Below are 15048 nucleotides of genomic sequence, written 5' to 3'. Positions count from 1 at the left end.
TACTGACTGCTAGTGGGGTTGCCAGTTCTCACCACAAACCCCAAAACAGGAGAATAAAGATGTTTTATTTTCTTAGCAACAGCACTTAATGGGTGTGTTTTTGTGTGTCTAACAGAGTTAAATCAATAAACTGGAATTTCACTTGTACTCTATGGTACGATTGGTGACACACGACGTTGTGACTTTTACATTTTCTAAAAATAATTCCGGATAGTTTTCATAAATTTATCATTGTGTCTTACCTTGTGCTGCATGTGTTAATATGATGCACACACACTTTGTAGGCTCCTGTTCAATATCCAATATCAAGCTATAGATATCGGTTGTCACAAATAGACGTTCATACACTGAACAACGAAAATAAGACAAATACAAAATATTTAATATATAAAAAATATACGTATATGTATAGATTTGTTTGAATACTCTCCGTTCTTTACAGATTCACACTATTTGCCTTGACTGAAGAATGGTGGTTGCCCTGAAGTAGCTGTAGTTACAACAATTGAACACTAGAGTGCGACAGAGTCCAAACAACCCTCGTGCTCCTCATCTGTGCAGGGTATTGACAATATACAGAAATTCTGTCAAACAGACCGTACTTTAGATTCAGTCATATGACATCTATATACCAATATAATACTATTTTTTCAAAAATAACATTGCTAATTAGTATAGTTAAAGTATTCTTATGTCCAAATAACCACTCAGCTGCTGTATAGAACACATCTTTTAATATGAAATATTTGAACACTGCAATTAGGATGTGTATACAACATTTTATCCTCACACTTAAGGGTCCACAAATTTCATACAGGTCTTCAATAAATAATCAGTAAACACAAAACCTCTGTTTAAAGGCAGATTTAGTATTGTGTGCACAATGAACAATACATAACACTGTTTAATGCATTAAGGAAACTTGGGACTTGAGTTGAACTGCTTGTTCAAAAATCCACATTAAGTCACTTAATGGCATGTTAAAAATATATATAGCGTCCAAGAAAGAATATGCACCTCATAATGACGCTTACTGTGCTAAACATTTGTGTCCAGATCTTTTATCAATCAGTAAATTCAGTCTGTGCCACCACAAAAATAAGAAAAAAAAATCTCACAACCAAGACCAGTGCTGTGTGTACACATAACAAAAAAGCTATTATTTGTGATTCATATATGAACTAACTTTGTCCAACCAGAGGGAGTAAATGAGGTAAAGGAAAAAAAAAAACATTCAGGGATTTGAGTAAAATGAATAATAAGCTGTCATGCCTTTGGATGAGGGCGTCTCCTTACCATAGGAGCTACTGTTAGTGCCAACTGAGACCAAATCCTCACATTTAATGTCAGCAGGGGAATCCTCTGTGCTTGGAGCACTGAGTGATAAGCGCCTTCGCTTACAGGCCATGGTGTAAGAATCCGCCTTGTCAAGGGACAGAGGCGATGACTGAGTCTCTGACCAGGGAGAAGAAATCAGGGCTCCACTGCTGTTCACCTCTTCCTCCATCTGTGGCTTCACCTTGTCTGAGTCTTCTGGGAAACAAGCTGTAGGACTGGGCCGAGGAGACCAAGGCAGGCTTGGAGTTACCTTTCGCTGGTAAGCTGCTCTGCACCCCCACCCTGCAGACAGGGGGAAAGGGGAGTCTGGGTAGTAGCTGAGCGCATGGGACGTCTGCATGGACAGGGATTTGATACCATATGGAAGCAAGGCGCTTGAGTATTCCCCATCATAAGGTGTCGTATCTAGCTTGTTGCCGGTGCTGCTGCTGTTTCCCTGCTGCATGGAGGTGACAAACCACCTCTGTGATGCCCCATCTTCTGTCTGAGGCGAGAGAAGGCTGCCGGTCTGAGGCACTGCTCTCTCACTGTTGTAGAAACGGTTCTGGGGAAGGTTATTGACAAACTGATCCTGGAAGAGGGGCTGCATAGTGTACCGAGCACCTGGGACAATCTGGTGGGCACGGGGGGAGTCCGTCGGAGAAGGCGTGAGGCGGTCATTCTCTTGAGCTGTGTACATCCTAGAAAATGCATAAACTTTATAGATTTTGTATCTATACTTGAATATATTGCAAAGGGTATTGTTGACTGAAGTATACAATATCTTTAAGCAAGCTCATATTATCAAATCAGATATGATGCAATACTCACGAGTCATAATTATCTCTGAATCCTTTGGCAAAGGGGTTGTGATCGATTTTCAACTGTGTTATCTAAAATAAACAGAAATGGAAGACTGAGAGCTGCATAACGATAGAAGATAAGATAAACAGAGAAAAGAGAAATAATAATTATAATAGTAATAGTTAATATGCCCGTAGGCATATTGGTAGGATGTTGGTTTCTGTGAAGACTTATCAGGCAACTTCATTGCACATCACATGATTTATTTTCATGTTTACATAGTGGAAGAAATACAATATGAGTAATATATATACATTTGAGAGTCTTGCAGGAAATTGTAGCTGAAATTCATATATATTTTAAACTGCATATGTCTTAAAATATAAACTAAAAAAATATATAACGTCACTTACATCCGTGTTCTGGTAGGCTGTGACTGCAATGAATTGCGTCTCTGGAAATGTGAAGCTCTGAGTCTTTACTTCACTGTTCAAGTCCTCCACTCCCTCCTCCGTCACCTCCACGATGTGCAGCCTTGGCTGATACTTATGCAGCGACTGCAACACGATCATCTGCAGATGGACATAAGAAAAACTACCAAATTACCATTACATTATTTATGCCTGAAAGTTTTATTGGATAGATAGAACGATAGATTCCTCCAGGAAATCCAGAGAACTGAGTGACAAAATCCTCCACAGTACACAGAAACAGCCTGCAAATATTTTCCCAAATCAGTGGAAAACCCCAAAATATAAAATACATAATCAAATGGACTGAATAAGAATGAAATTCCAAAACATGAAGCATTCTTTTTTACTAATTTACAGAAAATTAAATACATGTTAACAAATTATTTATACAATAGAAATTAATTTTAACCTTTCCGATTTGACTTAAAATGAAGAAGGTATTCACCTGTGACATACTGTGGTTGGTCCCTTTGTTGTTGGTGAGTTTCAGTTTGCTGAAGGAGATTTCCTGTCTCATCCAATGGGCCCCGGTGTTTGGAGATTCTGGATGGATGTACACCTTGTTTCCTATTGACATAAAAATGACACATTAAAATACGTATAACATTTAAAAGACATCTCTACTTCACGCCCTGCGTGTACCTAGAGTTAATATCCAGATTAAAGTCCCTCTGAACACTGAGGGAAGTACTCATTTGAGAGTACCTTGAGTACCTTGGCTGCTGTTGTCCGCCTTCCCGCAGGTGACCCACTTCCCCCCTTGGAACCTCCAGTGGTTCGGGTCCGCCAGCAGAACCTCCACAAACACGTTGTAGTGCGCAGTCAGGTTCAGAGCGCCGATGTTAAAACTCAGGAACGGGAACATTCGTCTGCAGGCACAAATAAACAACGAATTTAAAAGATAGAATGATATATTACTACTGTTTTAAATGTGATTTCGCTCAGATTTTTTTTTGTTCCCACCTGCCCTGCTTTGTGATGATCATCTCGGTCTGGTGTCGGTGGAACTTGAGCCACAGCGGCCGGTTGCACAGGTAAACCTGGGCCCTCACCCCCGGCCCGCCGGCGGTGACGGCCATGCCGCCGAGAGCGGAGCCGGAGCCCGTGTAGGGCGGGTAGATGCCGCCGGGGGTCTGTCCGATCTGGTAAGCCGGGCTGAAGTGGCCGCGGGCGGCAGTGGTTGGGGGAAATCCCGCGGGGGGCAGCACCGGGCCCAGGTGGAGAGATGAAGGGTACCTGGCGGCGCTGGCCGGCGCGTAAACGGCCCCGCTGGGGGTGTACGGGATAAAGGAGCAGGGGCTCGACGTGTCCGTGCTTTGCTTCGAAACCGGGTTGTAGTAGCGGTCAGCACCACCCCCGTGTTCCGGGTACCTGCTGCCAGCAGCCGGGTCCTCTCCAACCACACCGGGAGACTTGCGCCTCTCATCCGACTCGTCCTTTGGGGAGTTGAAGGAGCTGCTGTCTCCTTCACCGCCGAGCATGGTGGCCGCTGCTGATCCCACAGGACACTGGTATGTTCTTCTCTTCCCTCTGTCTTTTTCTGTACCAGTCCTTTATCCCTGGATCCTTGGGAAGTTGGGAAGAGGCACAATGATCAACACGCATCCAACGACCTGAGAGGCCTGTGTGCCAAATAGACGGTGAACAAAAGCAACCATCAACGTGGGTGTGGGTGTGAAGTGTATGAAACCAGACTGTTTTCAGTCATTTTCAGTCCGTGTAATTTGAAACAATTATTCTCTGGACCTATTCTCCTGGAAAACAACAACTACTACAACAACAACAGGAGAATTAATGCTGTTAAATTCAGTGGAATAAAACAAAGTAGGCCCACAGTTCTTTATCTTTCAAATTCTTGATAATTGCTGTCAAAGTCTGTTTAGTAATATTTCATTCAATGGTCCAAATAAAAACGACTTTGTTTCATTTGATCAGCCAGTAAACAGACAGAAGCCAATTAACAAAAAGAAATTGTAGCGTAGTTTTATGTGTACATATATCATATTTTAAAAAATATATATGATGGCCAAATAAAATAGCAATTAAAAAATAGTTTTAATACTTCATCAAATAAAAAAATGCCTCATTCCTGCATTTGTCTTGATAAACATATATTTGATTTAAAACACACTCCTTATAGATTAAAAAAAAACATGCAGGCGGCTGTTAATCCCCTCTCCTTATCATTATTCAGAGCTAATGATTTTGCATTTGTTCAGTCCTGATGTGGTTCCGGGTCCCATCGGGACACCCCTGACACGAAAACGGGAAATAGCCAATTATTTTTCCATTTGAAGAAACCTGTGATGTTTGTTGGATCAGACAGCCAAAAAGAATGACAGACCAATGCAAGCATTCACGAACATAAAAGTAAATGTGTATAATTGATAAATAAAAATCAATTATAGTGATATACATGTACTTTTATCATTTATCATGACGTTTATTTTAGTCCAACTGCCAGTACAACGTTAAACCCAAACTGATCGACATCATTGAAATGAACTTACCTGCCTATGGGTTCTTCGGAGCCGGTCAGATCAAACTCAAGAAAATCATTCAAAGTGAATCCTCAGTGACATGATGTGCAGTGAAGTAGTGAGCCATGTGGAGGCGGACTGATCTGTGTCCCTCTGCACAGATCAGCAGCCTATTATCAGATTCTCCTGTGATCTCAGGGGAGGGGCAGGGGATCCTCAGTATCAGAGAACAGCAAGGCTGCTTCCCCCTTTTCACACAAACATCAACACATTCACACTTCCATCGGACAGTGGAGGTTGCTGTATTCTACCTTTTTTATTTGCATTCAGAGACTCTTGGATCAAAATTTTGTCATCTCACAAAGTGAGTGTTTATGGGGTGATTTGATGTCTAAACCCTTTTTAAGAATGTGTAACTCATACTGGTGAGTAGTGAAGTAGCGACTTGGAAAGTCATTTTCACATCAAAGCGCTTGCAGGGATGGAACCATCCAGTCACAATAGAAACTCCTGTTACTGTCCTGGGCAGGTTTTCAGTTTCCAAGTAGTGGTGATTAAAGACATGCACAATCAACATCACCCACTGAGGAGTGTTTAATGGTTTAGAAATCAGACATCGTCATATTGGTGTTTGCTGTTTCATAGCTTTTAGTTAGCCAGTTATAAATATTATCATGTGATGCAACTATTACTGAGTCTATATTTCAGTGTGAACAGAGACACGCAAGGTCATTTTACTGCTGACACTGAGAGAAGATCATTAATTGCTGTACATGTTTTGGGCTTCAAAACCATTGTTGCCCCAGTTAGTCAGAGTAGTCCAAGGAATTCACATTTCACAGTGCTGAAAATGCCCCTACTCCTCGGTTCAAAGGAAATCAAATTCAGACCTGAACTGGAGCTGCACTAGAGTGTTAATGGGACATCCAGCAGCACAGAAGCCTGCTCCTCCTCAGACGATGCTCAGTTGATGCTGCATGTTTAGAAGGTTTTGCATGAGAAAGACAGTGACAAGATTAGGGCAGCGGGTCGCCACCTCTGAAATAAACACACTGCACATCAAACACAGCAAATCAACTATCTGGGTAAACCGTTTGGATGGCAAACAGTCTAAGGCTAATACACTTCTGTTTGATTATTGCAGGAAGTCATGAATTTAGAGTAAAACATCACAGCTCCTCAGTTCCACACAACTTCAATGTTTCATGGGCAGCTTGTCTGCAGAGTGGCCTAACTCCTCTCGCTCAATGAGCAGCTTCCCCTAGCTGTGCTTGCTTTTTGACACGTCTAAAGGGCTGTTTCTGACATTTTGCCATCCTGCTGGCAGCCCCCCTGCAGCGCTCAGGCCGAGCTCGACCAAAAAGATGGTGACCTGGCCGTGGCCACGCAGTCGCCGAGCACCGCCGCCCTGCCGGCAGCAGAAGGTCTGTTGGTTGGAAGCCATGCCAGGATCTCTGCCCACCGCAGCTAGTGACGTCACGACGGACACACACTCAGAGAAGAAATCCGATTGGTGCTCTCACTTCCTAGGAATTGCCCTCTCCACAACATTGAGACCCTCAAAGTCAGTAATTATCACTCAAACTGAGTGAGATTTCAGCTTTCTGCCATCTGAACTGATTCTAAGCAATGTGTTCACCCATCACGTCAAATAATTCACACACGATTGTAGGAGTTAAAAAAAATATATATATATGATTTTTTTAAAAATATATACGTAACTGGCAAATTCAAGTATACTTTACATGAATTTGTCAGTTACCACCCACTCAAGAACATACATCATTCAACAATTTGCTCCGCCAGTATAAAGATTTCACCTGTCGATTGGTAAATGAATACAAAAATGTAACCTAGAAACCTTGATAATAACGAGAGGTGGTGTATATTCTTATACAGACGTGGATCCCCCCCCTCCCTCCTGTGCTTACATTTATGGTTTGGTCCTACATCCTGTTAAGAGTGGCAGCAGGAGCGGACCATCACATTTGGTGCTCAGCGTGGGTGAGTTGACATGTTCCAGCTATCCCATGGAGATACGCTTCTGCCTCTCCACAAAGATTTGGTGTTTTCTCATTTGCATTTGCTAATGAGTTCCTGTTTGCATGACTTTATACTGGAAGGGTATCTCTCTGACTCTCCTTTTACAAATACAAGCAGGCTGATGAAGTCTTATTTATTTAACATTGATTAACTAATTAGTCCAATTTAGATTGAGGAGGCTCTTTTCAGTCAGTGATCAACTGGAAGTGGAAAAGTAAACAAAGTCTTGCAAGATGTTTGTTTCCAGTTGTAATGAAATTGTATTTATTTGTAAGGAGATGTAATTTGATTATTTTTCCAGTAAGTCAATAGTGGAGCAACATCAAAATATGGGAACGTGCCTGTGTCACTTTACCCTGAACACCATTTCATCGCTGGGTGTCTCCACCACATCAGATGCCTTACATCAGTTTCAGCATATCCGAAGGCGAGATCTTGAAAACCCCAGCAAAAACCAATTAAGGCCTACAGCAAGCACGTCCTCATTATCACCCAGTCTGTACTGTTAATTTAATGTCCAAGAGTCTTACTCAAACAGCCAGTCACATAACTGATTTCAGGTTAGCACAATGAGACAATAATCTCAAAATTTATGAGTAAAACCAATGAAATAAATTCATTGATTGACTGTGAATGGGTTTCTCGCATGTTTGTGATGTTTGTGTAAACAATATGTACCACTCATATGTACTAGTTTTCTTCTTCCTCTCTGTGTGTGTGTGTGTGTGTCTGTGTGTGTGTGTGTGTGTGTCTGTGTGATGTAATGTGCAAAAATATGTAATATGCAAATTACCCAGGTTATTTGCACATAACACAGGTAGTTAAACCCGGGTTGTATGGGTTTGTATGGGTTAGCGTCAGCTAGTGAATTGTTAGCTAGGTAGGTATTTTATCTAGTTACCATAGGCAGCTAGCTTTGATAACATTGATAATGTTAGCTGGATGTAGCTTTCCACATTCCTCGAAAACACGGGTAGTTTGCAAACAACCCAGGTATTTTGCATATTATCCATGTTTTTCACATTACCTGTAACATATGTACAGTATGTATGTATTAGGTGGAGGGTGGTCTAGAGCCACCGCGGCATGTTCGGATATGATTTCACCCTTATAAATGCATGATAGGTCAGCAATGCATTTCAGGGTTCAGGGTTTTGCTTCATGCTGCAACACTTAACTGGTTCTGTGGTGTGGACCCGATGATATGTTACACAATCGAGCAGCTCTGCCGGAATTCATCTGCACCTCTGAGAGAGGACAACCTTAAAACTGTCACATTACTTTACTCAGACATGCTGCATCTTGGCTTTCTATGCACATTCGGCAGATAAACTGTTTATTGTCAGTTATAATCAACTCCTGTTGCAATCATTTAGCAATTGCTTATTGGTCAATAAATCACTGCAGCTCAGGCTTCACAGAGCTTTGATATACTGATGGAACATCAGAGTACCATAAGAGTATTGTATTGTTGGATGTTCCCTCATCCAGTCAGGCGGAAAGAATATTTTCTGCATTATGTCCCCTCTCTGAGCAGGCAGGCAGGACCCTGAGCAGTTTTTTTCCCCCCTCTCATATGAGGAAACTGCTGACTGTGGTATCGCATTATGATTAACAATTTAACCATGATCCCCGTCTTTTTCATTGTTATTCCACAGATGACTGGGGAGTAAGAGCAAAATGCGAGTGATGGTATACAGGCTTCATTAGATTCATTGATAGATTTATTGTTTTCCATGGTTATAATCACTTCCCCGAAGGTAATTTGTAAGCTCTTTATGGTTCGCTTTGTTCAGAAGTTTGGGAAGTGGAAATGCCCCTCTGAATTGGTGGGTGTTTGGAGGGCGGCAATGACTCAGAATCCCTTGTTTACCACAAGAAAAGATCAAAATAAAGCAGGTAAATAAAGCAAATTATGTCTGAATGATACGATGATCTTTTGAATCTTATTAAACATAAGTATCCTGTTAATATTCGTATTAAATCCAAGGATTCCAACATGTTCCAGATGACGCTCATCAAAATTGAATGAAAAAACAAGAATCATATTAAAGTGAGGTTGTGTCAACTTCAAATGAAACTGTTGTTTGCCTTAATAAATAAAATGTGTGAATAACATTGTGTTTAAGCGAAGTTTAGGAGACACTTATGTTGTCTGGCCTGAACTGAAGCAGCGTCACTGATATATGAACGGGAACCACATTTTATGGGTTAAGTGCTTCATCAGAGTTTTTGATCCACTCATTAACAGAGAAACATGAGGTGTTGAGAGCAGCGAGGAGAGGTTGATAATTGAGAGGTGGCTTCCTCGCTCCCTGGGCTGTGGTGTATGGATTTCCTCTGGGTACATCAAAAACGCAGAGATGAACAAACATTCCCTTCATACACCACAACCCCCCCAAAAAATACATCTGCTTGAAGAAAAAAAACATCAGTTTCACATCATGCATTTCTTTCCTGATAAAAATATATACCAATACTGACAGTACAATAGATTGTTATTGTCTCCAAACAGAACTCCTCCATACGCTGCGTCCCTATTGCTCCGCTGTCATATTCACACTGTTTTTCTCACTGTATATTTTAGCACCTATCCCCGTGTTAGGCCCATGTTCCACCGTACCCCCTCTCTATTCTCCTCTCTCTCTCTCTCACACACACACACACACACACACACACTCTGAGGGTTGAATAAGACCACGACGAATTAACATACTGCTTTTTGATAGATTTGATGTTTGTTTAAAGTGCATTTTTCGCCATATTTTCTGTAATTTACTGCAGACATACCAACACCTTCTGATCCTATAAAAGCACTGTCAAATGCTCGCAAGCCTCCGTCACCATCTTCTCATAGCGGATAATCAGTAAATAAAAGCCTTAAGAAAGAAGCATTTTATCATGAATCCAGAAACATAGACATTGAGTGCTGTCTTTAGCTAATGAACCAAGCTTTTTGTGGAATTTAAAGTTGTAGTTTGTAACCATTTGAAATACCAGCCAAACACTATAAAAGGGAGAATAGATAATTAACAGATATTTGAGAATATTTGTGTCTGACCTCTGGTATTTACATGTGTACATCCAGGTTAGACACAGGTAGTTCTGGTGTGTGTGACACCTGACACGAAGCATGTTTTCATGACTGTGTTGATTGAAAGTCTAAATGGCCTGGTGACAAGACTCTCCTTGTTCAAAGTGTGAAAACATTTATAGTCCACTCCTAATACAAGATAATGCTTTATCCCGCGGGCACATGTGCGCACACAGGTGCACACACACGCACAGTAGCATCCCTTGATGCAAACACTGAAAGAAACAGGAGGTGCTCGTGTTCTGTTCGGTCAAGTTCATCATGTTAAACAAGCAAGGAACAAAGGATGTTCAAAACCAATTTCGTTCTGATAATGTTTGTATAAAATTACCACGAGGACATACTAAGACAACATACTGGCTGTGGGACTGATGCATTAACACATAAGTGGACACTTCATACAGTCTGGATGTCTTTTGTACTTAAAGTCGCAAAGGTGATAACGACACAGAAGCACATCCTCTCACACACACACACACACACCTTGTTACTTCTCTGATGTTAAAAACTTTCTCTTTCATCCAAATAATAAAAAAAAAACTATCAATCTTGTGCTTTGCCTTCTCTGCTTGATGGGTATTTTTCCTGTCATAATGGAAAGTCTGTGGCCATTTCTTCAGCCTATTCTTCATTTGGAGTAATTATAGATGGAGAGGTAAAAAGATGTTTTTTTTTCCTGTTCTTTTCTTTTCCCCCTCCAACCCATCTTCCTCTCCCTTGCATTTAGAGGAGCTTTCACCACTGCATTCTTATTAGGGACATGTCTGAAAGGCGCCCGCAGCATGTGGTGTCCTCTGACCATCCACTATAGTTGCTTTTTGTTGGCATTAACAAGCCAAGCAACCAAGGATAGCTTTTCAACAGGTACAAACTTTTCCTTTTAGATAATTAACTGCATTCAGACACTCGGAGCAGTGGAAGCAATGCAACTACAGAAGCCCAGAGAGGATCATATTCTACAGAAAAGCACAGAGAGTGAGATGGAGGGGGGAAAAACTTACAAAGACAAGATGTTCTCTTTGGTGTTCTTTAGTGCAAGTGGATTCTATACCAAACTCCTATTCAAATGGTGCGGTCTTCCTTTCTATTCTCCTCATCATCCTCATCTCGGTCCCCCTCCTTTTTTCATCAGGATGGACCGTGTAATGAGGGAAAACTCTGGTCATTGTAGACTGGTCAAAGGTTTGCCATCTTAATGAATGGGAGAAAGACAAGAAGGGCTGAACGCTCTCTGTTTGCCTCGCTGTAAAAGCCCCAGGATGCCTCCTGAAGAAGGCCTCCTCCATCTATTGCTGTCTCATCTCTTGTTGAAGGGGGCATAAAGCAAAGGCAGAGGGAAAAGTAATTTTCTTCCCCTGTCTATCCATTCTTTAGGTGCGTTTCTTGTACTTTTTTCCTGTGTACTTTCATACAGCTTATAATTATCTTGGCGAGAGCCCTCAAGTGAGAACGAATGGGGTCTTTGTACCCGACTCTCTGCAGCCCTCTCCTGTTTTGGGGAAGAAGGCAGTCATATTAACATTTAGTCGGACCCTTTTACAGATGCAGTGTGAAAGCCAGCTGTGTCTAAAAGACATCCTTTTCGCAACTAAATCTCTGAATCTGACCGGGAAGGTTCTGGTATCTTACCGGCTTGATCCGTAGGCAACTGGACTTCCTGTATGCTTGAAGACGTTCTTCAGTTCTTCAAGCAATCAGAAGTCCAGTTGCTTACAGTTCCACCCAGCAAGATATCTTAATCTGAATATTTTCAGAATGAGTATGAGCAGGTCTGAGGAGAGAAGGTTAATTGTATTCAGATCCAGTTTGATCAGTGTGTTAGTGTGTCGTATTATTGCTTTTTTCAAACCACATACTGGACAGGTAGCCCTTGTTCTGTATTTAGGGTCTATTCCCCTTTTGCCATCTGCCTCTCGGCCCTCCCTGCATCTCACTAACCTCCATCCCAACTCTTCCGACTGATTACTCCTAATGTAATTTTAATTAAAAACTGTGGTGTCAAAGGGTTTAGCCTGCCTGAGAAGCGGGTGCAGATTGTGGCACAGTGGCAGCCCCCTTCACTTGCTTGAGAGGAAATGTATCCTGACACTGCTCAAGTGGTGCCAACACAAACAGAACCAGGTGGAGCAAATGGTATTCTGGCCCATTTAAATATTACCATATAACTTTATTCCAGATAGGTGCAGGCACTGCCAAGAGAAATGCTATTCTTATTGCAAGTTGTACATTGTTCAAGCATCTGTAGATATAGTTATATAACCCGTACATTGGATTTATATAGTGGCAACAGTTATCACATGACACGTAGCAAACAAGCTGTTCTAATAGACACCTAACATTCACATGAGCCAAAGGAACAGAGAGAAAAACTCCTTTTCCAGGAGTAGACGGCTATATGTGGATGATCTTCTGCTTCGACCAGTTGGGGTGAAACAAAGAAAAGCTACAGGAAGAGAGACAGAGAGATGAGTAAAGAGCTGCAGGAGAGCAGAGAACGAGAGAGAGGCAGGAGCAGGGCTAGAACAGCAGAAGACAGGCTAACGGTGTTGATTGCAATTACAAAAGGTTTTATCTCTGTTTGCCCTTCTTCCTCAAGTCAGATGTTGTTGAGATAACAAAAAGCCTGTGTTGGCCTCCACCCAGTCGTACTCAAATTACAATTTTAGCACAAATATCAGCAGACTCTCAATCATTGTCATCTTAAGATTCATTTAACTTGAGAATGATGGCTGCTGCCAAAGTTCCCAGGGTGACCTGCGGAAGGTGCCCCACAGCAGGAACCGACAGCAGAGGTCTGCCTGTAAGTTTGTAATCTCCTCACCCGAGCCGTTGGATTATCTGCTCTCCATCGACCCTGAAGAGGCTCCCCATGGCTCCGGCTTAAACACTCTCACCTCACACTCCATCTGCCGACTCAACATCGTCTGGAAGTCACAGATCTGAAAGAGTTGGGATAGGAGCAACGGAATAGATGACAATATATGCCACATGTCCTCCTTTCATCATTTTAACAGCAATGCCATGATAATTACTATTAACACTTTTTAAAGATACAGTTAATTCATACATCAAGGGAGTTTGTATTCAAGGAGCGTGTGATTTTCTGATTTTCTGTCCTAGCTTCTTTCCATCTTTTTTTCTCTTTCTTCTTTTCTCTACTTGTCTACATCTTTCCTTGCTGCTCTCCTTATTGCAACCAAACTAGCCAAGGCTGAAGGCCACCAACATGTAGCCTTGTGTCTGCCCGTGAAAGGACGTTTTTCCACACCTCCCATGTGAAATGTTGTGAAAATACATCGTTTTGACATTCTGTGCAATCATTAAACCTTCAATATTGATACTCTTCATATAAACAAACACTTGACTCTTCCAGTGCTAATACTCCTGGTCTCCATCATCAAGCTTAGGAAAGTCCATGAAAATGTCAGTGACCCTTTAATATTCTCTGACAGGGGTCTTGTTTCTTGTCAGGCGGCACTGGACAGTTGGAGGAGCTGGTGGTTGGCCCTGAGCGGTGAGGCGTGTAGTAAGAGGGTTTAACTTTGCTAACCTCCTTCTGCCAGGTTCAAGGGGCCCTGCTGACTTGGTAATATTGGATCAGTGTTGGGCTCCTGTGCCCCTGCCATATCAGCCAGGACACTCACTGAGATCGTAAGCAGTTTCCTCTGTTGAACCAACTGTGCTTAGTCAGGGCTTACTTACTATTGCCTGTGTACTTCACATTCCCCTAACATCCAATCTCTGTGTCCATCATGTACAGAGCTATAGTAAAGTGCCAGTCTCTGGCATACAGTGAGTCAACAACAGTCAGTTAATGAAAGAATTCATGCTGACATGGTAATTCACAGCACACAGCAGACTGTACTGATCTTGTATCACTATTATGGAATATGTAAGGAGCAGGTGTAGCTGTATTTCAAGTATACCCAGTATTATAATCAAATCACAAATCACAATTCCTTCGTACAATAAAACACGTTCTGAACTTTGACCATATCAGGGAAATGGTCTTTTTACAGTGGAAAAAGGCAGAAACTATATTAAGTCCCTTTCCCTGAGATGGACAGGCCAGCAGTAGGTGTTGAATGTACAGACAATGAAAATACTTAAGTTAAATCTACAATATAGAATGACTAATGACGTGCTATTGTTATAGTAGGTAAAATGCCTCTTACAGTACCTGCTCAGCTTATGTAACCTTATATGATGTGCATGTTTGCTAAGTTACCTTAGATTTTGCCTGACACCTGTTGATACACACAAAGCATATCAAATGAAACACAAGCTTTCTCGTTTATTCAGATGATACTGTTTTTTTTTTTTAATTGTGTTGACCCTTGGTGAAATTGTTGATGTATATTTTTACTCTGCACTGTTGTGTTAAAGTAAATTGTGTTGCAGTATGAAAAGGTCTGACGATATTAAAATTGTATTATAATAACAGACACATGATGGCTTGAGATGTTTTTCTTACAGGAAACGTTTTCTCGTTGCAGATATTTTTCCTTAGATGAAGAGAATGTGTTTGGGAAAAGAAAAAAAAATGCACTGGAGGCACTGTTACGTGTGGAACAGATCTCACATATGTGTGCGTAGTTTGGATGGTGAGGTGTTGGTACTTTGTGTCTAACTGTACTCTAGTCTAGGATAGTCTAGTGTGGATACATTTTGTGTGTGCTGTTTACCTTTCACTTTGACTGTACTGTTCTCACAGGCAGTCTGTGGTGGAACTGCTACTGGCAGTGGATGTATGATGCACATAATCACACGCAAAGTACAGTACAATCAACTCCTACAAGCTATCCTGACCCACACAGTGACATGATGTCTTCTTTCA

General features: G+C 41.6%; 1 protein-coding gene across 1 annotated transcript; it reads right to left on the bottom strand.

Moving 5' to 3' along the window:
- Window positions 1-1234: 1234 nt before the first annotated feature.
- Window positions 1235-3459, bottom strand: EOMES (eomesodermin). Its single transcript, XM_078624259.1, has 5 exons — window positions 3309-3459; window positions 3040-3161; window positions 2535-2693; window positions 2149-2210; window positions 1235-2018 (listed from the first exon to the last, which is right to left on the bottom strand). The coding sequence occupies exons 1-5, from the start codon at window positions 3457-3459 to the stop codon at window positions 1235-1237; spliced, it is 1278 nt and encodes a 425-aa protein (XP_078480385.1).
- Window positions 3460-15048: the final 11589 nt, after the last annotated feature.

This window comes from Lampetra planeri, unplaced genomic scaffold (assembly GCF_965212315.1).
Source record: "Lampetra planeri unplaced genomic scaffold, kcLamPlan1.2.h2 scaffold_699, whole genome shotgun sequence".
In the NCBI taxonomy this organism is placed as follows: domain Eukaryota; kingdom Metazoa; phylum Chordata; class Hyperoartia; order Petromyzontiformes; family Petromyzontidae; genus Lampetra; species Lampetra planeri.
Note: the sequence above shows the minus strand (reverse complement) of the source record. Positions and strands in the feature narration are given on the sequence as shown.